Source organism: Medicago truncatula, chromosome 1 (assembly GCF_003473485.1).
Source record: "Medicago truncatula cultivar Jemalong A17 chromosome 1, MtrunA17r5.0-ANR, whole genome shotgun sequence".
In the NCBI taxonomy this organism is placed as follows: domain Eukaryota; kingdom Viridiplantae; phylum Streptophyta; class Magnoliopsida; order Fabales; family Fabaceae; genus Medicago; species Medicago truncatula.
The window spans coordinates 19327498-19354350 of record NC_053042.1 but is presented as its reverse complement, the minus strand read 5'-3'; the positions used below and the strand labels follow the sequence as shown (position 1 = coordinate 19354350).

General features: G+C 32.1%; 2 protein-coding genes across 6 annotated transcripts; both read left to right on the top strand.

Moving 5' to 3' along the window:
- Positions 1-375: 375 nt before the first annotated feature.
- Positions 376-1589, top strand: LOC25483186 (transcription factor ORG2). The gene is made up of 3 exons (XM_024775677.2): positions 376-689; positions 911-1273; positions 1363-1589. Exons 1-3 carry the CDS (start codon positions 423-425, stop codon positions 1456-1458), a joined length of 726 nt encoding a protein of 241 aa, XP_024631445.1. The 5' UTR covers positions 376-422; the 3' UTR covers positions 1459-1589.
- A 10319-nt stretch (positions 1590-11908) lies between these two features.
- On the top strand, positions 11909-24085 carry LOC25483183 (transcription factor ORG2). Of its 5 annotated transcripts, none has more exons than XM_024775654.2 (4): positions 11909-12118; positions 21591-21727; positions 21855-22214; positions 22794-24085. In XM_024775654.2, exons 1-4 carry the CDS (start codon positions 11965-11967, stop codon positions 22887-22889), a joined length of 747 nt encoding a protein of 248 aa, XP_024631422.2. In that variant the 5' UTR covers positions 11909-11964; the 3' UTR covers positions 22890-24085. The 5 variants fall into 5 exon arrangements, with proteins under 5 accessions (XP_024631422.2, XP_024631418.2, XP_013467288.2 ...); XM_024775650.2 differs by having other exon boundaries at positions 21852-22214; XM_013611834.3 differs by lacking the exons at positions 21591-21727; positions 21855-22214; positions 22794-24085 and adding exons at positions 12403-12762; positions 13239-13584 and having other exon boundaries at positions 11909-12255.
- The last annotated feature ends 2768 nt before the right edge of the window (positions 24086-26853 follow it).

The following is a 26853-nucleotide window of genomic DNA, read 5'->3' as shown; positions in this document are numbered from 1 at the left end:
TTAAGTGATCTCTCTAGTCTTAAGCGTCTTAATTGATCATCAATATCAGTCTTGAGTGACAAAAATTTTGATCAAATTTTACTTATCTTCTAATAACCGGTGTTTTACTTGAAACCAATTTTATTATTAATGACTATTTTACATCATTAATAAGTTATTAGCGTGACAAGTGACAACTTAGATTTATTTTGATAAAAAATAAAGGTTTAATTTAATATTTACCATTGAAAAAATTGAAGACTATATTTTGTAGGGACACAAATATATTTAACTTTGAATTTTTCCATCATTAAAATATAGTATGCTTACATTGAGAATGCATATTTTTATATTCATAGAGGATGAACTGATGGTTATATATATAATTAATGTTTGGATAGAAAACTTCATAATCAACTGTTTTCAACTACTACATCATCATTATGTTAGCGATATCTCCTCCTATGTTTTCAACAATTGGATGGCCCTTTGAAGAGTCTTTAAGTCATAACCAGCATCAGAATCAATTATTTAATTTTCATGATCAAGTTGAGGCAGAAATTAATTCAACAGATCCCTCACAATCCACAAGCAGTGACCTTAGCATGGTCAAGAAGCTTGTTCATAATGCTAGCGAACGCGATCGCCGCAAGAAGATCAATAATTTGTATTCTTCACTTCGTTCACTTCTTCCTATTTCTGACCAAATGGTACTTCATTATTCCCTTCTTTATGTTTCCAATTGTCTACTATGCTTTTGTTCATTTCGTTATATTTCTTTTAATCTTCAAAACGCGGTTTTGTTTTGATTTTTGAGTATGGTTGAAATTTCCTAATTGGGATGCCGTTTTTCGATATTACTTTAAATTTTGGTTGCATAACTTTTTTTAGAACTATTGTATTAGTATTAATTTATTCATATATGTTGCAGAAAAAGTTGAGCATTCCAGCAACAATTTCAAGAGTCCTAAAATACATACCAGAAATACAGAAACATGTGGAAGGACTAGTTAAGAGAAAAGAAGAGATCTTATTGAGACTTTCTCCACAAGTAAATGAAGTTAATATAACGAAAGAATCTCAAAAGAAGAAACATAGTTACAACTCTGGTTTTGTAGTTTCAACAAGTTGGCTAAATGATAGTGAAGTTGCTATTCAGATTTCATGTTACACTGTCCACAAGATTCCACTTTCTGAGATTTTGCTATGTTTAGAAAATGATGGAATTTTGTTGCTAAATGTTTCTTCGTCGCAAACCTTTGGAGAGAGGATCTTCTACAATTTACATTTTCAGGTGTGTTAATTTTACAAGACTTTGTTTATTTTCACAATGTGTCAATTCAGGAAATATTTAACTAAAAGCTCCATTTGGGTTTTCTGCAGGTGGATAGAATCCAAAGATTAGAATCCGATATTTTAAATGAGAAGCTGTTATCGATAATGGAAAGGAAGGAGAGTTTTCAAAACAATAAAAATTAATTACATTGATTTGATATGTGGGTTTTGCTTATACAATTATGCAAATGTTGGAAGCATGAATTGTAGTTTTGCAAGGTTTCTCAAGTGTAATTTTAGGTTAATTCCTTGTGGAATGGTCAACAAATTATATAGCACACATTTCTTGTGTAGTGAATAGTTATGAGTTATATATATATTTTTTATAAACACAATAAGTTCTTACGAGAATTGATTTTGCAATCCAAAAAGTCTAGCGACACAGCTTATTGTCTGTTTGTCTTCTATTCATGTGCAATTAATCCTTAATACATATAACGAAATGGGAAAAAAATACAGATATAAACAACCATTCTTCGGTAGTTTCTTGCACCGACCCAATGGGTGACCAATCATACAGATATAAACAATAAGAATCCTTTCTATGGTGTTTCCACGCTTGAATCTATTTCCAATAGCATTATACCCTCCAATTCTCTTGAGGGAGGTCAAGAATAGGGATTCAAACATATGCATGGGATTGTCGTTCATTGAAAGTGCTGATCCCTTGTGACCATTTCGATAGACGAAAAACACTCGACTTCAAATTCCAAGTGCCAATGTAACAAATCTTCGTCATATCCTCAAAAGTTGAAAACTGGAAACCGTAATACTCTCGAGGCAAAGGAATAAGCTTCAACTTCCTGATGTGTTTCCAAAGAACAATTAGTTATGAACACAAATCAAATGATGTTATAGGCTTATCACTTTCATTCATAATTAGACGCCCATAAAGACTGAACTCTCGTTCCTCTTATCCTTTTTCGTATTCTTGTGATATATTGATGCATAGAACATCACCCTTGACAGAAGGCTTTGGTAAATCTTGTGGTTCTATGTCACATGCATTGGAGGGCTTGTGCAAAGGTGCATATCATTGATGGACCGGTTACCATTAGGTGGAGGTGGTACATGAGAAGCCACGAACAAGTAAACGACCATGTAGGATGGTGGCCATGGATGCTTGAGCTCCAAGAAACCATCTTCCGAAATTGATTTCCAGATTTGTCAAATCAACATTGTTAGGTGTTATAAATGTCTGTATGGTATGTGGAAACCTAAGCGTTAAGAAAATTGCTATTTTTATTTTTTACACATTTTCACATCAATACTTGATATTTGGTATTAGTCATCGTTTTCTTATGGTGAACAATAGATTTTTTTCCTCACTGTTTATTTTTTTAAAATATTTTTCTAATATTGAGAAAGATTTTTGTAACACAATTTGAATAAGAGATGAAATTCAAATGAAATACAAAATTTGGTGCAAAACAAATTCTATTATGGGAAGAAATAACTCTTTTACTTCGATAAGCTAACTTGAACATTATATGCAAGAAGGGCATCGTGCTTAATGTCAGCTTGTTGTTGTTAACTTGCGATGTAGGTAGTTGATATCAAATTATCAATTCTTGCTCCATGTACAAAATAGCAATCCACTACATACAGTACTTGCTTATTTACTTAATGATGGCACATGAATGGTGGTGTTTTCAATCAGCATTTTTTTTTTTTGTTATTTAAATAAATATTTGTAAGGCTAGTAATATGGCATCTAAATTAGGATTTAAAATATATGCTTTATTTGAATTAATTAGGGAGCTGTAACCCAAAAAAAAAAAAATTAATTAGGGACCACAGAGTTCATTAGAGAAAAGCTCTATAAATTGTAAGTTTCTCAATGAGATAAAGACATGTAGAATTTTGATATAAAAAATACACTTTATGTGTTGTGAGAGCTTTGTCTCTTTTTTGGTTTTGGATTGAACCATGTTTATCGAATCTTATCAATAACTTCCTTACCATTGTGGCGATTCTTCATAGCTTAGCATTCCTTCTTGGATTGAAAGTGAGTGTGACGCGTTCTTTTACCATTCCTTTCCCCAAAACCATCTTTTTATTTTACTTTTATTCCTACAATTTCAGTCCTTCATCACATACAATACAGAAGGAAACACATTATCTGACAATGTTATCATCACTGGATTGTGTTATCTACCTACATACTTGGTGTATCTTCTAAAACTATCTCAGAAGTAAGAGATGGTTGAGGCAACCTAACATTCTCAGTGTTGTGAAAGTGACTCAAAATTGAAGGAATTGGAGTTCTGATGCTGCCAACATCGGTGGCCGAATTTGGCTGTGTTTTTTCAGCCTGTTGGTACGTGAAAAATTGGTGGCCGAATGGGTAAAATCGAGGCCCGAATTCGCCGGCAGAAAATATAACAGAATCATATTTTTGGGCTGAGATTTTTTCCAATTTTATGAGGATACTTTTACTATAAATATAGACCTTGTATCAGAGTAAACCTTGAGATACAAGGGGCTGAAACAAAGGTTTAGAAGTCAACAAGAAAACTACGGTTTGTATAGAGTTTGCTCTTGGCCACAAATACTAGGGTTGGGGTTGATTCACCCTGAGAAACACTATTAGGATTGAGTCTCTAGGTCACGGGTAGAGATTTGAACTTTGGGTAGAATTAGGCGGGACACTTATTCTTGTATCCCATTGATATCTCTTTTGTAAAGTTACTCATCATTATAGTGAAGCGGAGAACTGCTCTCTCCCCCAAACTAGGTTAGTTTTGGACCAAACAGGGTAAACAAATTTCGTGTGTTCTCTTTTTGTTTTCTCTCGTTGTTTTCTACTTTTGGCTTGTGTTTATAACTTCCATACACTTTGTTTTGATTGCTTGATTATTATTTGCTCTACACATCAAGTATTTTGTTGGTGTGATTTTCATCGAATTCACACCATTATCCAGGTAACATTATTAATCACTTTGACTGAAGGCTCTTTGCCATTTCCTCTCTGAAACTCAATTTTCCAGGTAACATTATCTTAAAAACAACCATTCTTCTATAGTTTCTTGCACCGACCCAACGGGTGACCAATCATACCACAATTTCGGACAATAGTGAAGCATCCTTTCGTACAACAATTCAACATAAAACACATAGCCATCACATTCTATCATTATATAGCCATTGATGCGTTTGGACAAATCAAGATCCACAAGAAATCCTTCCATTGGTGTTTCCACGCTTGAAGCTATTTCCAGTAGCATTCTTACCCTCCAATTCTCTTGAGGGAGGTCAAGAATACGTATTCAAACATATGCTTGGGATTGTCGTTCATTAAAAGTGCTGATCTCTTGTGACCATTTCGATAGACGAAAAACACTCGACTTCAATGTTGTCAAATCAACATTGTTAGGTGTTATAAATGACTGTATGTGGAAACCTAAACGTAACCGAAATGCTATTTTTACACACATTTTCACATCAATACTTGATATTTGGTACTAGTCTTTGTATTTTTATGGTGAACAATAGATATTTTTTGCCAACTAATAAACTAAAATTATGACAATATATTCAAAAAAAAATAGAATTTTTTCACAAAACATGAATTTAATATGAATGTTTTAACACCAAAAACATAAAAACTCATATTTAATTCATGTTTTGTTAAAAAATTCTGATTTTTTTTGTGAGATTGTCATAATATTCTATACATTTCATGTTTTGATTTTTGGAAAATATTGTCATAATTCATGTTTTGTTAAAACATTTGATTTTGCAAAACATTAACTCTTTACCTTGAGGGGTATTAGAGTATGTCAACAATCTACTATTGTAATGATAGTTTATTTAGAATTAGTTAACCGTAGTTAGTCTAATAATTTGATCTCTATTACAATTAATCTTGTATTGACTTTGTACATATTACTTTGGGGTGTATTGGATTAGGATTTTAAAAGACTTTATACACTCAAAATTTTAAAGGAATTATCATACAGACTTTTAAGGATTTTATGTGATTTTAAAATTTCAAAGGATTCAATGAATTTTAGGGGAAAAAGAACAAACTACAAGCGTGAATGATAAAAATAATGAACAAATAAATTCCAGCGTTTGAATAAAGAAAAATAAAACCAATAAAAAATTCTTTTAGTATTGATTTTCAAATTTTAAGAATTTTATGGATTTTATAAGATTTTAAGGGACTAAAAAACACTCTAACACATTATTCTCAATACACATTTTTTATTTGTTAAAAATGTTATTCCCACAAAATTCAATTCTACATATTTAAAATTACGTCAGTACTTACAAATGTTTAAAAAAAATATATTGTGTCAGCCATTACAAATCAGTCGAGTTACACGAGTTTACCGAGTGTTAACTCAGTCAATCTCGTTAAACCTTCCAATTTTACCAGAAACCGATTTTACCTCAGAGTTAACACGATTTTTGTACCTAAAAATGTAAACTCGGTAGGAGAGTTAACGCTCGATCTGCGGAACATTGATTACGACATTCTCTCTATCATAATATTCTCAATACAATTTTTTATTTTTTTATGAGATAGAGTGAGGGAGAGAGGGGGGGATGAGAGATGAGAGAGAGAGAGAGAGAGAGAGAGAGAGAGAGAATGGAGAGATAGAGAAACGAAGAGAGAAAGGAGAGAATAGGGAGAGAGAGAGTAACTTTTAAAACAAAAACAATCTCGAGAAATCTCATCTTTTCATGAAAGACTTTTTCTTGTTAAAATTACACTACAAAATCCATTAAAATCCAATTTATTAAACAATCCTTCGAAATTTGAATGATTTTGAATACCACAAGACTTTTTTTAAATGATGAAAAGTCTTGATTGAATACCTCAAGACTTTTTTAAAATGACAAAAAGTCTTGATTGAATACCACAAGACTTTTTTTTAAATTGTAAAAAATCTTGATTGAATACCACAAGACATTTTCATAATTAAAAAGTCTTTTAAAATCTCATAGAATCCTAATCCAATTCATTTTAATTAATCAGAAGTTCCTAAATATTGTTTTACTTTCTAAAATTCTCGATAGCTAGTCAGCACAAGTCTTGATTAGTTGAAATTTCAATGTCTGCTACATTATAATATTTAATGTGACAGTTTCAAAGAAAATAATCGTATTGTCCTAAACCAAATATTTTAATAATCAACAATTAAGTTTAAATAATTAACAAGCTCATCGAAAGAAAGATCGTTTGAAAGAATTCGAATTCATTTTTAAATTTCACATTTTTTTGTCAGACTATACTTATTTTTTTTTATGAAGTAAGACTGTAATTAAACATCAAAGTGAAACTTAAACATCCCACCGTGGCTTCAAAACGAGTGTTATAAACTGCTATGTTGAGTTCTTTATTTTTCTTGGTTAAATAAAGAGTGAACGGGACGTTAGCATTATCTATCTCTTTAACCAAAAATGCCAAATTAAGTTGAAATATATGGCACCCTTATTTAAAAACCGAAGGGTCAACACAAAAACAACCACAAATTTTAATAATTTTTGTCTATTATAACATGTACATTATGTCACGCATATCAATAGTATATACCAGATTCTTCCATCAACTAGCCTTAATTAATTGGAACGTGGAGATTAGATGCCAGTACAGTAAGAGCTCGTGTATGCCATATATGACACTGACATGTCTTCCCTCATGTGTATTGCGAATGTTTTTTTTTTTTTTAAAAGACTAAATACATAATTATTTTTAAGAAACCAAATAGAATATATTAAAAAGCTAAGCACAAGATATGTCTATCAAGAAATCAGAACAAAGTTGGACCATCTGAAAATAAACAGTATCGTATTCTCTTCATAAGAAAGTATAAATTATCTCAATCATTTTGTGTAAACTTATTTAGCCTCGTGCTTGGGTAGTTGTCGACCCTTAGAGATAGGATAGTATCATATCACCCCTCCTAAAACATAAGATAAGGATAACATCATGTTCCTCAAGTGCTCGGCATGGGCGACTTAACACAAGAGGTCATGTACTTGGCACGGGGGGGATACTAAGAAATTCATACACAAAGTGGGGGATGTTACATCCCCCTTGAAGGCATAGAGGTTGAGGACGGTTTTAGGACTAAGGAGAGGATAAAAGGAAAGGACATACATTGGACAAAGGATCAAACGACTACTTCTACAAAAAGAACACACATATATCGCCCTTCTGGGATCAATAACAGGCAGGGTAAGAACGATTGTACTTGCAACAAGTACAAAAGTAATAGATTAACATAAAAAAGCAAAAACGAAAAAGTTAACCTGCGGCATTACCTAGTGGAGTAACCAATACAAAGAGACAGATTACACCACTAGACATGAAAATCGAAAAGTAAACTAAGCTTGTATGCCTTAAACCACCACCATGAATGAAGCTTCATTTTTTTAACAATTTGAGCAATAGATGATTTTTTGTTATCCAAATTATTTGAAAACAAGTGCAAATATCCTTCATAATAATATAGGTACTAGCAAAATGAGATGCGAGCATACCAATATCTGAAGGGATGAGAATAATATATATTCTTAGACAATGCAGAATGGAAGACCAAACATACCCAAAAAAACTCACAGTCTAAAAACAAGTGATTAATCCACTTTTCCTTCCCATATCCACTTAAGCATAACACCAAACAAGGTTGAAGAATTTCATGTCGATCATAGTTATCCTTAATTGGAATTCTTTTATTCAACAATCTTCATGCAAAAATAGACACATTTAGAGGCACATATTTGTTTAAATGATGTATGTTGAAGTAGGATAAGCTTGTTGGTCAACAAAAGTCAACTGTTTGTCGACTACTTTTATCTAATATCCTTTAGTTGGATCAAACTTTCCAACTCTAAGTATCTTCAAATGAGTCCGGAAAAACAATATTATCCAACAAAGAGCAATGTTCTGCAACTAGTTATTCCTCCCAAGAAAAAAGCATCAACCTCCATCTCCACCCATTTCCCTCAACTCCCAGCCTAACCTCCTCATCTCTGCTACTCAAAATATTAGTATAAAAAGTGTTGAAAATTTATCGCGTAAAAGTCGTCCATTTTAGCCAAGGATCGTTCTAAAAACAAGATATTTCACCATTACCTAGATGGTGCCCCAACTCTGTCTAACAAAAACCACCTAATGCCCGCCTACCCTATCTTTTATACCACATAAATCTTTCCACCAACCATACGTCTTTGAACCCCCCGCCTTAGTCTGTCGGTCCTCTTCCCCGTATTTTGCTGCTAAAACATTGTACAATAGCCCCCTTGATAGACATGTAACCTCAAACACCACTTTCCTACCAATGCCAAATTATATTCTCCAATTTTCCAAATCCCTAAACCTCCCACCTCTTTCTCAGAATAAATCATATCCTAACTGATCCAATTAATTTTGCGATTATCCTCATTCTCACCGTGAAATATTGAAATAGTGATTATAGAAAAGAAATTATACCTCTGGAAAACCATAAGATACGACATGAAAACTTTGATCAAAACATGACCTCCAATAGAAAGCTTTTTACTCTTCAAACAAGATAAGTTTTTTATGTATGTTTCTCAACAAAGGATAACAGAAAGGAAAACAACAAGAGTTACCACCAATAAGGAGATCCATATAACTAAGCAATAGCTAACCATCTTTATATTTCAAAACCATGGAGGCTTCTAACAACCAAGACTCCTCTACATCAATGCTCACCAACAATCTTTTTTGAAAGTTCACCTTCGTACTATAAATGATTTTGAAGAGAATCAAATTCGCATTTATTGCTCTAATGTTACTCCAACTTTTCTCGGTCAGAAGTAGCTTTACCACCGCAGGGGGCCATGGCCCATGCGCAGTGGCGTATGAGGCAATAACCCAAGTGCGAATTTTGTAGTTTTCATTCATTTTTTTAGTGTCTTCTTTCTTGAAATGCCTTGGAACTTTGGATGATTTTTCCCCAACTTGTATTGTCTTAAAAAAACCTTCATAGAATCATTCATCTTCACTTTTCATATCTTTGATCCATCATGTGATGTCTTGTTTTGCTGATTTACACGATTTCTCACTAAAATGACTCAAAACACCTATGAAGCTGTATGACTTAGGATAAAAGTAAATTACAATTACTCAAATGAAAACGATACAAAATGTTCCTCAAACCATTGATAAATCCTCTAAATGACCTCTTATTTTCCTTCAAATGCAAAGAAAATCACTAGAAACATAGCCTAAAATATCACATGATGTTTTGTTATCATTGTAATTTTTATCTTTGATATGTGCTTGGGAGAAAAAAATTCCAAGTAGTTTGGACTTCAATATCTCATATCGTGCTTAGTCTTCATGCGTTCGCGAATTCCATGAGACGTTTTCTGATTGGATCAACCCACTGACTTATACTCAAAACACTACGACACCCTGTGGAGTTGTTTGGTTAGGAAATTGCAAGACACACGTTAACTAAATTCAAATGCTATTTCCCAAACTATCCGTAACTCACTTTAATCCTCTATATATTCCTAAAATGAAAGACAAAAAGACTCTGCAAAACATTAAAATACATGCTATAACTCGGAATCATCAAATGCTTTTTTGAGTCAAAACTAATCCAAACTGCACTACAAAAACTTTACTCCCTCCGTTTTAAAATGATTGTCGTTTTAGCAAAAAAAATATTGTTTTAAAATAAATGTCATTTCAGTTTCGAATGCAATAATAACTTTTTCTTTTCAGTTGCACCCTTCAATTAATATTATATACACTACTTCCAAAATATTCTTTTTTCTTTAATGGAAAACAAACTAATAGTTGATTAGAATAATTTGGTAAAATAACATATTTCTTTCTTTTAATTAATGCATTTATTAATATGTGTGTAAAAATATTAAACGACATTCATTTTAAAACGGAAGAAGTATTTCATAAGGGTGGAAAATTGCAACACTTGACTATGTATATGCAACATTAATAAATATTGAACGTGTAATTTCGGTTTACATCCTAGTTCTTTATCCATGTCACCCTCCCTATCAAATACAATAACATAGATGCCACATTGCAAACATACACTTGCATGCGCACTTAGCATACTCATCCTGGTATTTACTTATAAAAATGTATCTGAATCTTTCCATGAAGAAAAAGACGTCCTTTAGAATTTTATTTAAGATCCACTATCACTTTTTTATTATAAAATACTTTATCTAAACTTTAATAAATTAATTGTTTTATTATGTTTGGTCCCCACACTTAATCTAAGTTTTCAAAGTTGATCCTTGTTATTTATTTTAGGCTAAATTGCATTTTTGGTCCCTTAACTATTTAAGTAGTATATCGCTTTGGTCCCTTAATTAAAATTCGATTTATTTTGGTCCCTTAACTTCTTTTCGTTACACATTTGGTTCTTTTCGTTAGTTTTAATTCAAAAGCGTTAGGTTTTCTTCATTTTCTTCTGGAATTTTTTTGGGATTCTTGTTGTTGAAGGTTGATGGAGATGATATGAAGATGAAAAAGAGGAGAAGAAGATGAAAAAAAATCTAACGTTTTTGAATTAAAACTAACGGAAAGGACCAAAATGTGTAATAGAGAGAAGTTAAGGGACCAAAATAAATCGAATTTTAATTAAGGGACCAAAGCGATACTACCTAAATAATTAAGGGACCAAAAATGAAATTTAGACTTTATTTTATTTCTCATCATTTTCCGCTATTAGAGAAATCCTATACGAGATGTCGTCAAACAATATGTTGTGGAAGGATTCGAACTTTGATTCATTACGTTCATAACTTAGATGTAAAAGCTGAAAATTATATCATACCAAAAATTACATAGTTTAAAAGGAGATGTAGACCTGCGAATAAGTTGGATGAAATGGAGGAGTGTCTCAGGTGTTTTATGTGATGCGAAAGTACAAGTTAAGTTGAATGGAGAATTTTATCAAACAACAGCAAGACCTACAGTGTTGTATGAGATATAGTGTTGGGCGGTAAAGAACCAGAACAAACATAAAGTAAGCGTAACATAAATGATGATGTTGCGTTGGATGTGTGGAAAGACTAGACAGGATAGAACTAAAAATGACGACATTAAAGAGAGGGTTGGGGTAGGACTTATTGTAGAAAAGATGGTAGAAACTAGACTTAGTTGATTTTGGCATGCAGAGAGAAGACATGCAATTTTGGTAGTAAGAAGAGTAGATTAGATGGCGGGAACTCAGATCACTAGAGATATGGGTATACTTGAGTAGATTAAAGACTAGCAATTTTATAACTAATGGAAAAAATAAGTGGTGTGTGTAGGGTTCGAATTTTGACCCTGTATATATAATTTAATGCCCTAAAATTAAGTTTTTTCAACTAAGTTAAGTTCTCGAGGAGAAATTAAAGACTATTTTATCTGGTTACAGATATATTGTAATTTTAATATTTCAAACATTAAAATACAAGATGATTACATAGAGATGATGGTTATACATTGAAAATAATTGAAGACTATTTGGTAGGGACACAAATATGTTAAACTTTTAATTTTTCAAACATTAAAATATAGGATGCTTACATAGAGGATGCAATGTATTGATGGTCATATATATATAGACACACATACACACTTATTTTTGTACAGAAAACTTAACTTGATAATCAATTATTTTCAACAACTCCATCAACATTATGTTAGCGATATCTCCTCCTATGTTTTCAACAATTGGATGGCCCTTTGAGGAGCCTTTAAGCCATAACCAGCATCAGAATTCATTCTACAAAGACACTGTTGATCAATTATTTAATTTTCATGATCAAGTTGAGGCAGAAATTAATTCAACAGATCCCTCACAATCCACAAGCAGTGACCTTAGCATGGTCAAGAAGCTTGTTCATAATGCCAGTGAACGCGATCGCCGCAAGAAGATCAATAATTTGTATTCATCACTTCGATCACTCCTTCCTGTTTCTGATCAAATGGTACTTAATTAATTCCTTTCTGTCGTATTTTGTTTGTCTACTTTGCTTTTGTTCATTTTTTGATTTTTTTTTTTCAATTAAAACCTAACTTTGCAATCGCAACTTGTATTAATATATTTGTTGATGTATACCTATATGTTGTAGAAGAAATTAAGCATTCCGGGAACAATTTCTAGAGTCCTGAAATACATACCTGAATTACAGAATCAAGTAGAGGGACTAATTAAGAGAAAGGATGAGATCTTATTGGGACTTTCTCCACAAGTAGAAGAGTTTATTCTAAGCAAAGAATCTCAAAGGAAGAAGCATAGTTACAACTCTGGTTTTGTAGTTTCAAGTAGTAGGCTCAATGATAGTGAAATTACCATTCAGATTTCATGTTACACTGTCCAAAAGATTCCACTTTCTGAGATCTTGATTTGTTTGGAAAATGATGGCCTTTTGCTGCTTAATGTTTCTTCATCAAAGACCTTTGGAGGGAGGGTCTTCTATAATTTGCATTTCCAGGTGTGTTAATTTCACTAGGCTTGATTATTTATTTCGACATTTTTCTATTATTTTTTTAAATTATAAAATAAGCTTAATAACTATTTTGCTCATCTCCCTCAAAAAAAAAAAAAAAAAAAAAGACTATTTTGCTCATATATAATCATGATTTGGTTTTTTGAAGCATCATATATAATTATGATGTTAGTTTATTATATTCATTATAAAATTATTTTCAAAAAATGTTAAATTTAGAAATACACTTAGATGCATATTTAAAACTTTGCTGATCATTAAATTATTTTCAGAATATTATGTTAAGAACTCAAAATATAAGAAATTATGAAAACTATATTTTATTATACAAATAATTAATAACTTGAGAAGAAATAAAAAAATAATTTAAAAGCTAATTTTTTCTCACGATGTATAGACTCATAAAAGGGGTGCAACAATTAATTTTATTTAATTAAAAGCTCTTTTTGGGTTTTCTGCAGGTGGATAAAACACAGATATTAGAATCTCATATTCTAAATGAGAAGCTCTTATCAATAATGGAGAAGGAAGGAGAGTTTTTAAAACAATAAAAATGTTGCATTACTTTGATATGGCATCATCACATTATATAGCATTTTTCATAGGACGGTAGTGACAGTTCTTAGGAGTTATATATGACTCTATGGTATGTGGAAACCTAAATGTATTAATTAGACATCTCTCTTTTATTTTATTTACAAAGAGAAAGTAGGAATATATGAGATACGGTGTAGGAAATTAAATGGATATGCGTGGAATGGTTGTTTCAATATAATTAACATATTTCAATTTTATGATGTATGAAAATTTTTGTGTGCATTGTTATATGCGTAGTTGGCCAAATTGACACTGCATTCCCTTCAGTGTATGTCATAACTAATGTACATTAATTGAAATCAAATTGTGGTGTATATAAATCTTATCATGAGTTCAAGGCTCAGGCTAGCGTGGGAGACCAAATCAGGTCTCTCACGGTGGGAGGGGAGAAAAAACCTGCAATTGCAGGTCACCACTAGTTTTAATAGTTTTATATTATTTTTGCTATTTATACTTTTGATCCATCTAAGTTAATTATAAATATTTCACTCGAGTTTTTTTATTTACGAAATTGGCATGTCCCCCCTTTTTTTTTATTATTTAAAAAACCAAATAAGTTACTACCTTTAATTATTATTTTCCTTCTTCTTTATTCTCTCCTTGTTCTGATTTCCCTGCATCTCTTTCGAGCACCATCATCACAACAATAGTGCTCATGGCACTGGTAAAAACTATTTTTTCTGATATTCATCCTTGTTACTACATGACCAGCATCACCATCCCACAAGTTACTACCACCACCATCATCGGTATCATCAATATTCATTAAACAACAACAACCACCGCAACAAGTCAATTTTTTTTATTTAAATAACCATTTATAAATTAAAAGAGCTTTATTTCCCATGACTGAGGTTGGATATTTTGTTGGAAAACAAAAATATTTCAGTTTTGAGTGTTTAAAGATGCAGAAAATTGCTTGAAATCACAAGAAATTGTTATTTGCTTCATGATTCTAGATTAAAATTGAGTTTTCTAAAATGGCATAAAGTTATAGCTTTTCTATTCCGGGTCGCGAGGATTTTCGACTGGGTTGTTTTGACCCTTCTAGAGGTTGAAGATGCAGTAGTAAAAACAAATAAAAAAAAAAACTCATACAATGCAGGCAATGGGTATCGAACCGACGACAATTTTTTTCATCAATAGACACTAATCAAACCAACTGTACCACTAATTCTATTGTATACTTACATAATTTGATTATTATTAACTGTAAAAGGTTAACCAATAAAAAATTGATATGATTAATTCAATATATTAATTAAGCAATAAAAGAGTCCTATGATTAATGCAATATATTACATCAAATGCTCGCAGTTATATATACCATCCGGTAACTATTATAAACAATAATTCATATTTTATGTTCATTTAATAATTGTTGTATGTGGTATTTAATAAAGACCGTATACATTATTTATTAAATTAAATGAATTTAAAATATAAATTTTTGCTTATAATAGTGACCTAAGGGTGTGTGTGATATTAAAAATTTATATAAAAGATTTCGACCAAGTTGACTACTTTTCTGAAGGAATAGTTTGTCGGATTAACTTATATGAAATATTTAGATTGCCGAAATTTTAATTCTTACTTCGTTCTTAATTCATTTAGATCATATCAAACTAACCGTTAGTTAATTAAGTCCGTCTTGGTCGGAGGAGGAATGTCATTTTTAACTAGGTTTCTAAAGTGAAAGTTTGTCAGATTGACTTATGCCAAAAAGAAAAAAATTTACAAAGCGCTTAAAATTAGATTATTTTTACAAGATATGAAATAAATGTGAATTTTCAAGCGCTCAAAATTTAAAATTCATATAAAATTCATCCCTTTTTAAAAAAAATTAAACTATTGCAGGAGATAATTTTATAATGTATTAAATAAGAGTTCAAAAAATAATTTTAAATTTTGAATGATACACATGAGTTTGCTAAATATGCAGGGACCATAAATGCAGGGTCTCAATTTACATTACGTTTACGGATTAAATATGAATTGATTTGAAATCAATTGGTATTAAGAAAAATGCTTGGCACAGTTGGTGTAAATTGGATACTTTGATGATCAAGGTTGTCTGTTCGATACTTTTGTTGCATCAATGTCTTTTTATTAATTTTTTTTACCTGCATCTTCAACCTCCAGACGGGTCGTAACGACCCGTTTTATGACCCGAAAGAGAAAACCATAACTTTAAGCCATTTTAACACCAAAAACTCAATTTTAACCTAGACTCACGAACCAAATACCATTTCTTTGTGATTTCAAGCAATTTTTTGCATCTTTAAACACTCAAAATTGAAATAATTTTGATTAGTTTCAACAAAACTCAACTTCAGTTATGGATAAAAACGCTCTTGATTTAAAAATGGTTCTGGAAATAAAAAATTGATTTATTGCCGTTTTTGTTGTTGTTCAATGAATACTAGATATCAGAAAAATATTTTTTAAGTTGTTGTTGTTCTTCAATGAATACTAGATATCAGCAAAATATTTTTTAATGGTGCCATGAACACTGGTGTTGGGTGTAAAGAACTTATGATGCTGGACATGTTGATAGTAAGGATGGATGGTAATGGGAAGGAAACCAGAAAAAGGAGAGAAGATAAAGAAGAAAGAAAAGAGTGGTCAAGAAATTGTGTGTGAAAAGATTACCATGACCATTGATCATGTCTCACGTTATATTTTGTTAAGTCTGATTTTTTTTTAAGTTGTTAAATAAATTTATCTGTAAAATAAAGGTTATAAATAATAATAAAAAGAGTTATATCACGTTTACTTTAAATATTTAAGACCGGAGGTATTTATAAATATTCTATCCATTAGGGCAAGTTGTGTAATTCTCAAATTTTAGTTATGGGTAAAATCACATGCAAAAGTACAATTTGCAATTCACCTACTAGGTACTGTAGCAACAGGTCCTTGGTAAGCAATCTGGACCGCATGTTGATTTTGAGGTACATCCAACGGTTTAAACACGGTCACTCACGGTGAGAGACCTGATTTAGTCTCCCACGCTAGAAGCCGCCTGAGTTCAATTGCCAAAGATAAATTGTCCTTCTCATATACACTAAAAGATGAGTAATTAACCATATGTCCACAATTTGCAAAGAGATAAGAAAACTAAAAGATGAGTGATAACTATCTATTATTATATCAAACTTATGTCCATCTTAATATCTAAGTGAAATTTAAATGAAAACTGAATTTTTTTGCATAAGAAATCCTTTTATGGCCAATTCGCATTATTAAAAAAGCAAAAATTAGTGAGGGAAATTTAAAGAGGGAAAACGTGACATCAATCTCTAATTGTCACTAAATTTTGCGACCAAAAAATTTAGGAGGGATTTTATTTTTTCGTCACTAATTTCCATCCCTAATTTTGCTTTTTCAAGTAGTGTCACTATTAGTCCCTCTCAAGTTGGAGTATGGCGATTGTGATTACATAACTTGAATATTATGTGCATGAAGGGCTTAGTACTTAACTGAGTTTTGTGAAAATCTTAGCTCGTGGTTGTTTAATTGCGAGTGTTAGCGTATTTAACAATCCATATCATTGTGTTTGGTTCTTCATGAAAAATGAGATTTGCTTGGAGATGAAGAGCATTTTGATTTTCACGATATAGAAGTGTGGGTGAATAATCGACCTGTGATCATTTTAATAATTTTCTCAACCAAATGATTTCACTAAAGTGGTATGTGCAACAGCCAAACTTCATTAGATGCAACTATTATAAGTAGAAAGTTTACATGAAATGATTCACAATATATACAATGATCCCACATCTACCCACATGGAGATTCCTATAATAGCCTATGACTAGTTGTAAGATTCACAACACTCTTCTTTTTGAGTTTGTTCTGTTTACGCTACTGCTCTAATTGTTGACTTCCTTTAGGAATTTGTTTTCTTGGATTTTGTTGAGTTGATCGCTTTTACTTCGAGATCGAGAATTAGTGTCTAGTTTCATGTTTTTTCGGTTGATTATGGTGTCTTCTCTGATGGACCAGAAACTAAGGAGTGTTTTAGTGATTTCGCGTATGGTGGACCGATCACTTTTGATTCGAGATCAGAGTCTGTTTTCTAGACTCAAATTTTTGGTAGTGGAATCTAAATGAGTGGTGGAATAAGACATTTTCGGGTGTTTAATTGGACTTAGCTATAGTGATGAGAAGATGGGTATCTGCTCGCAGGGTTTTGATTGGTTTGATGGTTTTTTTATAGAAATTTTTGTGAGTACCGGATGACAACGGTTTGGAATTTGTGCATGTGGCCATTCACAATATCCTTTGTGATTTTCGCTGAAGTTTGGTTTCGACGATTATTTAGGGGTTTGGTTTTGATTTAGGTGTTGACTTTGATTTCGGTGGTTATTTTTTTTATTGGTGTTGATGGTGGCTCGCAGTTAGGTGGAATTTGTATTGGTGTTGGTGATGTGGCCCTCCGTTGGGTAGAGTCTATATTGGTATTTTTATGAGTTTTCTTTTGGGTAATTTGCCTATATACATTGTCAGTTGTTTTGTTGTTTATCTCTTACCTCTCATTGTTCTTCTTGAACATATATTTGATTATTACTAAATTTTACTGGTAAATAATACAAAAATAAATAAAAATACCAATTTTAACAATTAATTGACCCTGATTTAGTGTCACCGTCTTGGATCAAATATAATTTAATGTTAGCGTCCAACTTAGGTAACATTAACTTGTGTGGATGGATGTTAATTCTTAGATCAAAGTTTTTAGCATCACACCATAATTCAACAATAACAAGTTTTTAATAAAAAACAGTGTAATTATTACTTGGTCAATTGCAATAGTTTATATTTCCAAGACAAAAGTTTTACTTATAGATTCCTTAACCATTGTCCTTAGGACACTGGATAGCAAGACCCTTAATATATTTTTAATTTTAAGAATATTATAACTACATACTATAGATTTGAAGAATTCATGTAAACCCTCCAAAACAGCCAAAATCACTACTACAATACAATTTTGAAGTTTCCTCAAAGGAGAAGGATTTTGAATTATAAAGAAAAATTATCCCCCAAAGTCTTCCCCTCACAATGTCATATATTCTTTTGCTTACTCGTTTTTTTTTTTTCTTTTGAAATCTCTCCCCTCCCTTCCCTCCAAACTCGCAAACAAACTTGAATCACTAGTTTATTTTCAAGTTAGAACCAAAAACACCAACTCTTTTCCTAGAGAGGGGGTTAAAAGACAATGTCATCTATTCTTCTACTTACTCGTTTTTTTTTTTCCAAACCCCTCCCCTCCCTTTCCTTCAAACTCGCAAACAAACTTAAATCATTAGTTTATTTCCAAGTTGGAAGCCAAAAACACCAACTCTTTCCTTAGAGAGGGGGTGAAAAGTATGTCAACATTAATAAACTTTTGTAATGATTGGTTAGTTAGAGTTAGTTAGTTATAGTCTATTAATTTGATTTTTCTGTTACAACTAACCATGTATTGACTATTGACAATGACTTTGTACATATATATTCCTAAATTGTATTTGATCAACACAAGTCATCATTCGTTGAATGCTCAAATCCTCTCTCATTTACTATACTATTTATTGAACTTCAAATATATATATATATATATATATATATATATATATATATATATATATATATATATATATATATATATTTCAAGGAAAAAATAGTATTTTCTTAACCACAAATTTAAATATAATTTTTATTATGATCATCATACTGTCACATTCAACATATGCTACTATAAGTCATGCATCATGTTTCGTATATTCTCGTGTATGCCATGCATTGGCTCGTGTAGTATGTTTGAGGTATATTGCATTTTCTATTCTCCTTAGCAATATTGTCAACTCTCCTTACATGTGTGTGCCAAGTGTACTGTGTATGTCTCAAGCAATTATATAGTATTCTCTTCTTCTTCTTTTTTTTCATAACTATTTGTAGGTGTTAAATATGGGTCTTGGTTCTTTGTCATAAAAACATGCCTTCAACAAAGGCTTGGACATCTTGTTGAAGGTAGATGTCAAGCCTTGACATCTCCTTAAAAAAAAAAAAAAACCGACTTAACATCAGAGTTTGTTGGATCGAGTTTTGACGGATTTAATAAATGATGAAATTTTTATTTTTTTAGATAAAATATCTTCAAGAAAAGCATCATTAAGTCAACTATATAGCTTTAGAAATTCGAGTTCTAGTTCATCGATTAAGCTAAACTTATCAATATTTTTTTGGTGGTGTCTGGGGTTCGAACCCCAGACCTAAACTCATAGAGATTGTCTAATTTCAATTATTGATATTTTTACCGTTCGTATAATTACCCATTCTTATACTTTTTCCAATTAATCAATATTTTCCAGACAGATAAATCGATTTCTCAATTTTTCGAATGCATACAGTTTCTAAGTCAAGTTATGTGATTTATGTATTTATATTTTTTTCTTGACAAAAGACCGCTTATTTTCGATACTGCTTATGGCTATTCATTCATAATAACGTGGTTGATACATTTTGATTTTTAAACTCAATATGAGAGTCTTTAAAATACAAACTAAGCACACAGTGGAGCGAAAATAATCTACCACTTTTATTGTTTTTGGATTTCCAAACTGTTGTATGTTGGTTTTCTAAATTCTATTTTCTAGCGAAGTTGTTACTAGGTTGAGTCACGATCAGGTCGCTCTTTTAAGACATTTCGTGGCACTGCCTAAAATTGTGCAAGGCAGACTATCAACCACGCCGCCTCCAGAATAAAACAAGTCCAGCTGCGGTTAACTACTGCACTGTAGAAAACCGTTCGAGAATTACACCTTCAATATGGTACTAAGACCACTCTTTTAATACTGAAACAAATATGGTACTGTAGCCACTCTATTATGGTATTGAGACCACTCAAATCTGGTGTTACCACCATTCTAATTTTTAACTTCTTCAAATATCAATATGGTATTTCAACCACTCAAATATGGTGCTACGACCATTCTAACATTTAACTTCTCCATGAATAGAAGAATAATATATATGTTTAAAATCATTCTTATTATACCGAAAAGGTACTATGATCTTAAATTATTATTTATTCTAAAGAGACATAAATAATTGAAGGGACTATGCTCTTAAGACCATTCTTGATTCCGAATGAACAATATACCGAAAAAAGACTATATGGTCTTAAGAACACTCTTAATTCCGAAGGGACAGAAGGAGTAGAAAAAGGAGAAGGACTCGTCAACACAATTCGAAAAAGGGAGAATGGAGAAAAAACCACATGAAGCATCAACTGTGAATTTCGGTGTGTAGAATGCGTTGTGTGATTTCGAGTTCCAGTTCATCGATTAAGCTAAACCTATCAATATTTTTTTGGTGCTGTCTGGGGTTCGACAAACAACCCATCAACAAATTAATAAATAATTATGGAACGTGTAATTTCGTTTTTTATTCACTTCTTTATCCATGTCACGTTTTTTGTCCGTGTCATCTTCCTTTTGATACACACAAGAACATAGATGCCACATTGCAGACACACTCTTGCATGCGCATTTTAACTAATTCTTAAGTGACACAATAATTTAATGGCTTATCATAGTCATCCCGGTTATAATAATGTCTTAGATTATCTACATGAAGAAAAGGACTATGTCCTTTAATAATATTTTTTCCTACACACCCACTTGATTTGATATGGTAATGATGACTTGTGATCTTAAAGTATAATTTTTAAACTCTTATATTCGATATCAATTTTGATGAACTAATTTATTTTTAAAATATTCAAATTTATTTGTCTTTCGATTAACACAAATGATTTAACTGTTGTGTGGATTTTATGTCAGTTGATGAGTTATTTTGTGACAATTGATAAATTAAATGTCCGTAAAATTAGGAAATCAATTTTATAAACATTGAAAAAAGTGAAATACTATATTTGTTGGGACCAAAAATATATTTATCTTTTTTATTTCCTAACAATAAAATATAGTAGAATGCTTGCGTAGAGGGTGCATACCATGATAGTTAGGTTATATATATAATTAATGTTGTATAGAAAACTTCATAATCAACTGTTTTCAACTGCTACATCAACATTATGTTAGCGATATCTCCTCCTATGTTTTCAACAATTGGATGGCCCTTTGAAGAGTCTTTAAGTCATAACCAGCATCAGAATCAATTATTTAATTTTCATGATCAAGTTGAGGCAGAAATTAATTCAACAGATCCCTCACAATCCACAAGCAGTGACCTTAGCATGGTCAAGAAGCTTGTTCATAATGCTAGCGAACGCGATCGCCGCAAGAAGATCAATAATTTGTATTCCTCACTTCGTTCACTTCTTCCTGTTTTTGATCAAATGGTAAGTAATCAGTCCCTTCTCTAAGCTTTTGTTAATTTTTTACTTTTTAATTGCCTAGTTGTGATGAACTTTTTGGATATCACAATATACTGTGTTAGTATTAATTTATACATAAATGTTTCAGAAGAAATTGAGCATTCCAGCAACAATTTCAAGAGTCCTAAAATACATACCTGAATTACAGAATCAAGTAGAGGGACTAATTAAGAGAAAGGATGAGATCTTATTGAGACTTTCTCCACAAGTAGAAGAGTTTATTCTAAGCAAAGAATCTCAAAGGAAGAAGCATAGTTACAACTCTGGTTTTGTAGTTTCAACAAGTTGGCTCAATGATAGTGAAATTACCATTCAGATTTCATGTTACACTGTCCACAAGATTCCACTTTCTGAGATCTTGATGTGTTTGGAAAATGATGGCCTTTTGCTGCTTAATCTTTCTTCATCTCAGACCTTTGGAGGGAGAGTCTTCTATAATTTGCATTTCCAGGTGTGTTAATTTTTCAAAAATTAGTTTATTTTTGGTCAAATGCATCTAAAAGTCCTTTAAGTTTTTCGTTTTTCCCAAAGTGGTCATTTAAGTTTCAAAAGTCCCAAACAAGCCCTTTAAGTTTCAAAAGTCTCAAACAAGTCCTTTTAGTTTTTGAATCGTTTCAAACAAGTCCTTTTAGAGAATGGTGGTGATGATTCAGATGATAGCAACAAAGAACATTATCCACCATTTGCCATGCCTAAAAAGATGACTAATTTTAAGTGGGTGCTATGAACCAGATTTTGTACCAAAGATGAGTTCAAATAAGCAATTATCAACTATGCTATCTAGAATATGACTTGTTTGAAATGATTCAAAAACTAAAAGGACTTGTTTGGGACTTTTGAAACATAAAGAACCACTTTGAAAAAAACGAAAAACTTAAAGGACCTTTAGATGCATTTGACCATATATATATATATATGTGTATACCTGTCCAAATATTTATGTGCCTGTCCAATGGAGAGATGCTGAGTACTATACTCATTGTAACTTCGGGAACTAATTAATTAAAAGTTCCTTTTGGGTTTTTTGCAGGTAGATAAAACACATAGATTAGAATCCGATATTCTAAATGAGAAGCTCTTATCAGTAATGGATAAGGAAGGGTTATTTCAAGTCAACAAAAATTAGTTACACTGGATTTATAATTTTATGCCTATAAGGTCATGCATATGCCGGAAGCATGGTTATACCAAGAGAGGGTTATTTCTTAGTCTTTATATGACTTTATGGTATGTGGAAACCAAAATGTTAATTATAGACTCGACCTCTGTAACCAAGCGAAGAGACATCTCTCTTTCATTTTATTACAAAGAGAAAGCAAAAGAATATGGGATAGGGTGTAGAACACAAAATAGATTGGTAGATCGGTTGTTAAAATTACTTGACATTGATTCTTGTTATGATATACATAGAATGAAGTCAAATGGAGATAAAGTTTTTTTTCTTTTTCTTTTTTAATGCCCAAAAATATATTTTTGGTCTATAGATAAAATAGTAAACATCACAAAAACTCAGAAACACAAATGCAAAGTGTCTAGTTCGAACTCGCACGCATTCAAATGTTCAGTCTAACAAATTCGGTATAACCAATTGAGCTCAAAATATAGCACAAGACATTTCGAACAAAATATACATCATTTATGCACTGGCAAGGAACAAATAGTCAAACTCCTCAATAGGAGAGCAGTCCTACATTGTAGGTACAACCAAAAGGAGCACCAAAGTACAAAACAGAAATAATTTAAATATTTAAACACCCTATATCTGACAACACTTGAGAAACAATCAGCCGACGTTCAAGAGGAGGTACGACTCGGAAGGAGCGCAAGTGTGGTTACAATGGATAGAGAGGATCTTCCGAGTGTTAGCCTGTAAATTTGACATGCTCATTAAATATATGTTTTGACCAGTAACTTTGCAGGAATCGAAGAGCTTTTCGAATTCAAATTGAGGAAGCTTCGAAAAGGCATCAAGCCTAAGGCGCATTAGAGTCTCGACAAAGCAAAGCAGTTTCGCGTCGAAGACAAGCAAAAGGGCGGGAAGCACGATTTCAAGCAAAGAAGCGGTTTCCTTTTAGTGGAAAACGTAGGATAAGTGATGGTCTAAGATGGAGGAAGTGCTAATCATGGGCTTAGTGGTCCCCCATCTAGGTTTTAGTATAAATAGTAGTTTCCAAGCCGGAAAGAGGGTCGCAAATCATATACAGAATTCTACAACACTCAAACTACCGGCGTCCAGGGAAACGAGTTATACAGAATGTATGTAAAGTGATTTGTAGACCACCCCTTTTATTTTAATGCATTGCATTTTACTTTTTTCCTTGAGTTTACATGCGTAAACTTACTTTTATATTTTATCTTGCTTTATTTTAAGCTTTTTATCGCATTCTCAAACCTGTCGAGAGACAGTGCCTTTTTATATCAAACCCGACCTGCTCTCTAGCAATGAAATCAAAATTAAGTTTGATGTAGTGGTGACGAGGGCATCCCCCCGGAAGTCGTTGCATTATTGCTTGAGATAAAGAAATTATTGGGGTGGTTGCCGATTAGAATGTTGCCTGATTTTGGACTCTTTGTCGTTTGTGACGTTAAAGGTGTGCCCTTCCTCCCCCTAGGTGTTGTTTGTTAGCTTTTTTTAAAAAAATTGAACACTTGCTGTACTCCCCAATTTTCGGATATCAAACCATTAATTGATTTGAATCGTCAATCTTTGAACTCTCAATTTTTATTCGTGGGAAGGGAAAAAATGAGTAAAAACCCTTATCGAGACTTTGGATTCGGGGGTTGGTTTCGGATAGGGAAGGTGTTAAGCACCCTAAACGACTTCGGTACTCCGAAGGAACCGCTTACTTAGATTATCTTGTGCTAAATTCATTTGCTTACTTGAAAAATTATTACCTAAAAATCTAAGTAAAAGAATGGAGGGAGAAGAAGTATGTTTTTGGTTGTTTTTATTTGATTTGGGAGGACAAGTCCTCTGCCTACGTACCCTTTTGGGAAGGGATCAAAACCGACGTAGTTCCACTCAAGAATTTCTTTGGTGGGTTAGGTTGATTTTAAGATTTTTTGAAAATGGGTTTTAAGAAGAGAAAGAGGCCTCAAGGCATGAGATAAAAGAAATGAGTGAGGTTGATTGATTTTTGAAAAGAAATGGTTGAAGTTGAATTAAGATTGATTGAGAATTTGATTAAGAAAATAAAGAGAAAATGTTGCTAAGAAAATGATTTTTTTGAATTTGACATATTTGATTTTTTTTGATAAAAAGGTTTTTTCTAAACTAACGGTGATAACTAACGTAACATCGTAAAAACTAACGGAAAGCGGTAAATAAAATGTGGTAGTGTCGGTGCATGTGTCGGTGCTTGTGTTACCTACATTATTACATCAATTCCTAGATACAACCCTAAGGCCTTTATGCCAAAATAAAATGCAAGAAATAAAATTACATCAACTCCCTACTTATACATACTAAGTCAATGACAAAATAAAATAATGAGAAAATTAAATGTGCATGCTATGATTCAAGACAAAAATTAAATAGTTAGTAATCACAAGAAATATTATGATGAATGAGACATAAGAAATAATAAGCAAGAATTAAGACAAATAAAAATTAAGGTCATCATATAAGAGATAAACAAAAAACACAAAAGAAAACAAATAGAAAGGATTTTTAAAATTAGGGAAAATTAAAATAGTGAGAAAAAATATTTTTTTTGGAATTTTTCTAACCACAAAAATGTCAAAAAAGTGTAAAAACAGTATTTAAAAAATAAAGATAATTAAAAATAAAAAATAATAAAACATTGGCTCAGCAGGATTAATTCTGGACTATTGGATTAAATCAATAGTCCAGATTCATTCACTGGATTCATCACAGCCATAGGATCTAAGATCCAACGGTTTAAAAAAGAGCAGGAACACGATAGTAAACAGCAAGGGCGCACCAGATTAAAAGACAGTTTCAACAATGGCCATCAGATCGTGGAACTATCCAGATCTGGTGGCATAAAAACATGAGGGAGCATGAGATAACGGTGGATGCACGCGCGTGGGATCGAGAGTGAGTATAAAAGGAATATTCTGGTTTGTGATTTCATTTCTTCTCTTTTATCCTCTCTCTAAACCAAACTCTCTCACTTCTCTCTATAATTTCAAAGGAAAAGATCAAAATGAAGAACAATCTTCATCTTCTCTGATGGGATTGTATCTTCCGGCGCGGTGGCCGGTGGTGGCACCACCGCGCCGGAGCTTCAAACTCCTCTTTTCTAAAAAACTTTTAACAGTTTCGAAATTCCTTTTTCGTTTTAAACTCACATCCGGATTCACAATTTCAAAAACAGTTCATAACAGACCTAGATCTAACAATGAAGATTCAAAAAAAACTACCTCCGATCCGGTCCAGGCGCGTTTCTTTTGTGTTGGAGGAGATTCGGTTTCCTTCTTCTTCTTCGCGAACTGGGCGTGGCGCTTAAAGGCTCGGATCTTCTTCTTCACTTTGATTTCGTAACTGTCTGTGTTTGTTGTTCTTGGATTTGAGCTCTCCGATCTGTTATTGTTTGAGTGATGATGGTGTTGAGATCGGATTTGTTTTGTGATGAACTGGTGATGTGTTTATGAATTGTTTTGATGTTGAATGTTGTTGAGACTTTTTTTGGATCTGGAAACTTTGAATGTTTTTAATGATTTCTTGCTTTGATCCGAAAATGTGAGAGGAAAGAGGAAATTAGGGTTTGTGACTTTCTGTGGCTGCTGATTGACGTGTCAATGATTTTTCTCTGACCCATTTCCCAATGATTGACAGTGTATTTATAGTGACAAAATAGGGTTGGCTCTGGTACAGATCAAAGACCAAAATACCCCTGTTGGAGACTTGGAGAAAAAGACTTGACAAAAAATAAAAATAAACAAAAAACAAAAATAATAAAAATAAAAATAAACAAATAAAAAAAGAAGAAGAAGAAGAAAGACCAAAGTCACTTACTGTCTTCTCTCTTTTTTTTTGAAAATAAAATAATAAAGTAAAAATAAGAATAAAAATGAAGATTAATTAAAAATAAAAACAAAGTCCCTTCGGAACCAAATGAGGTACT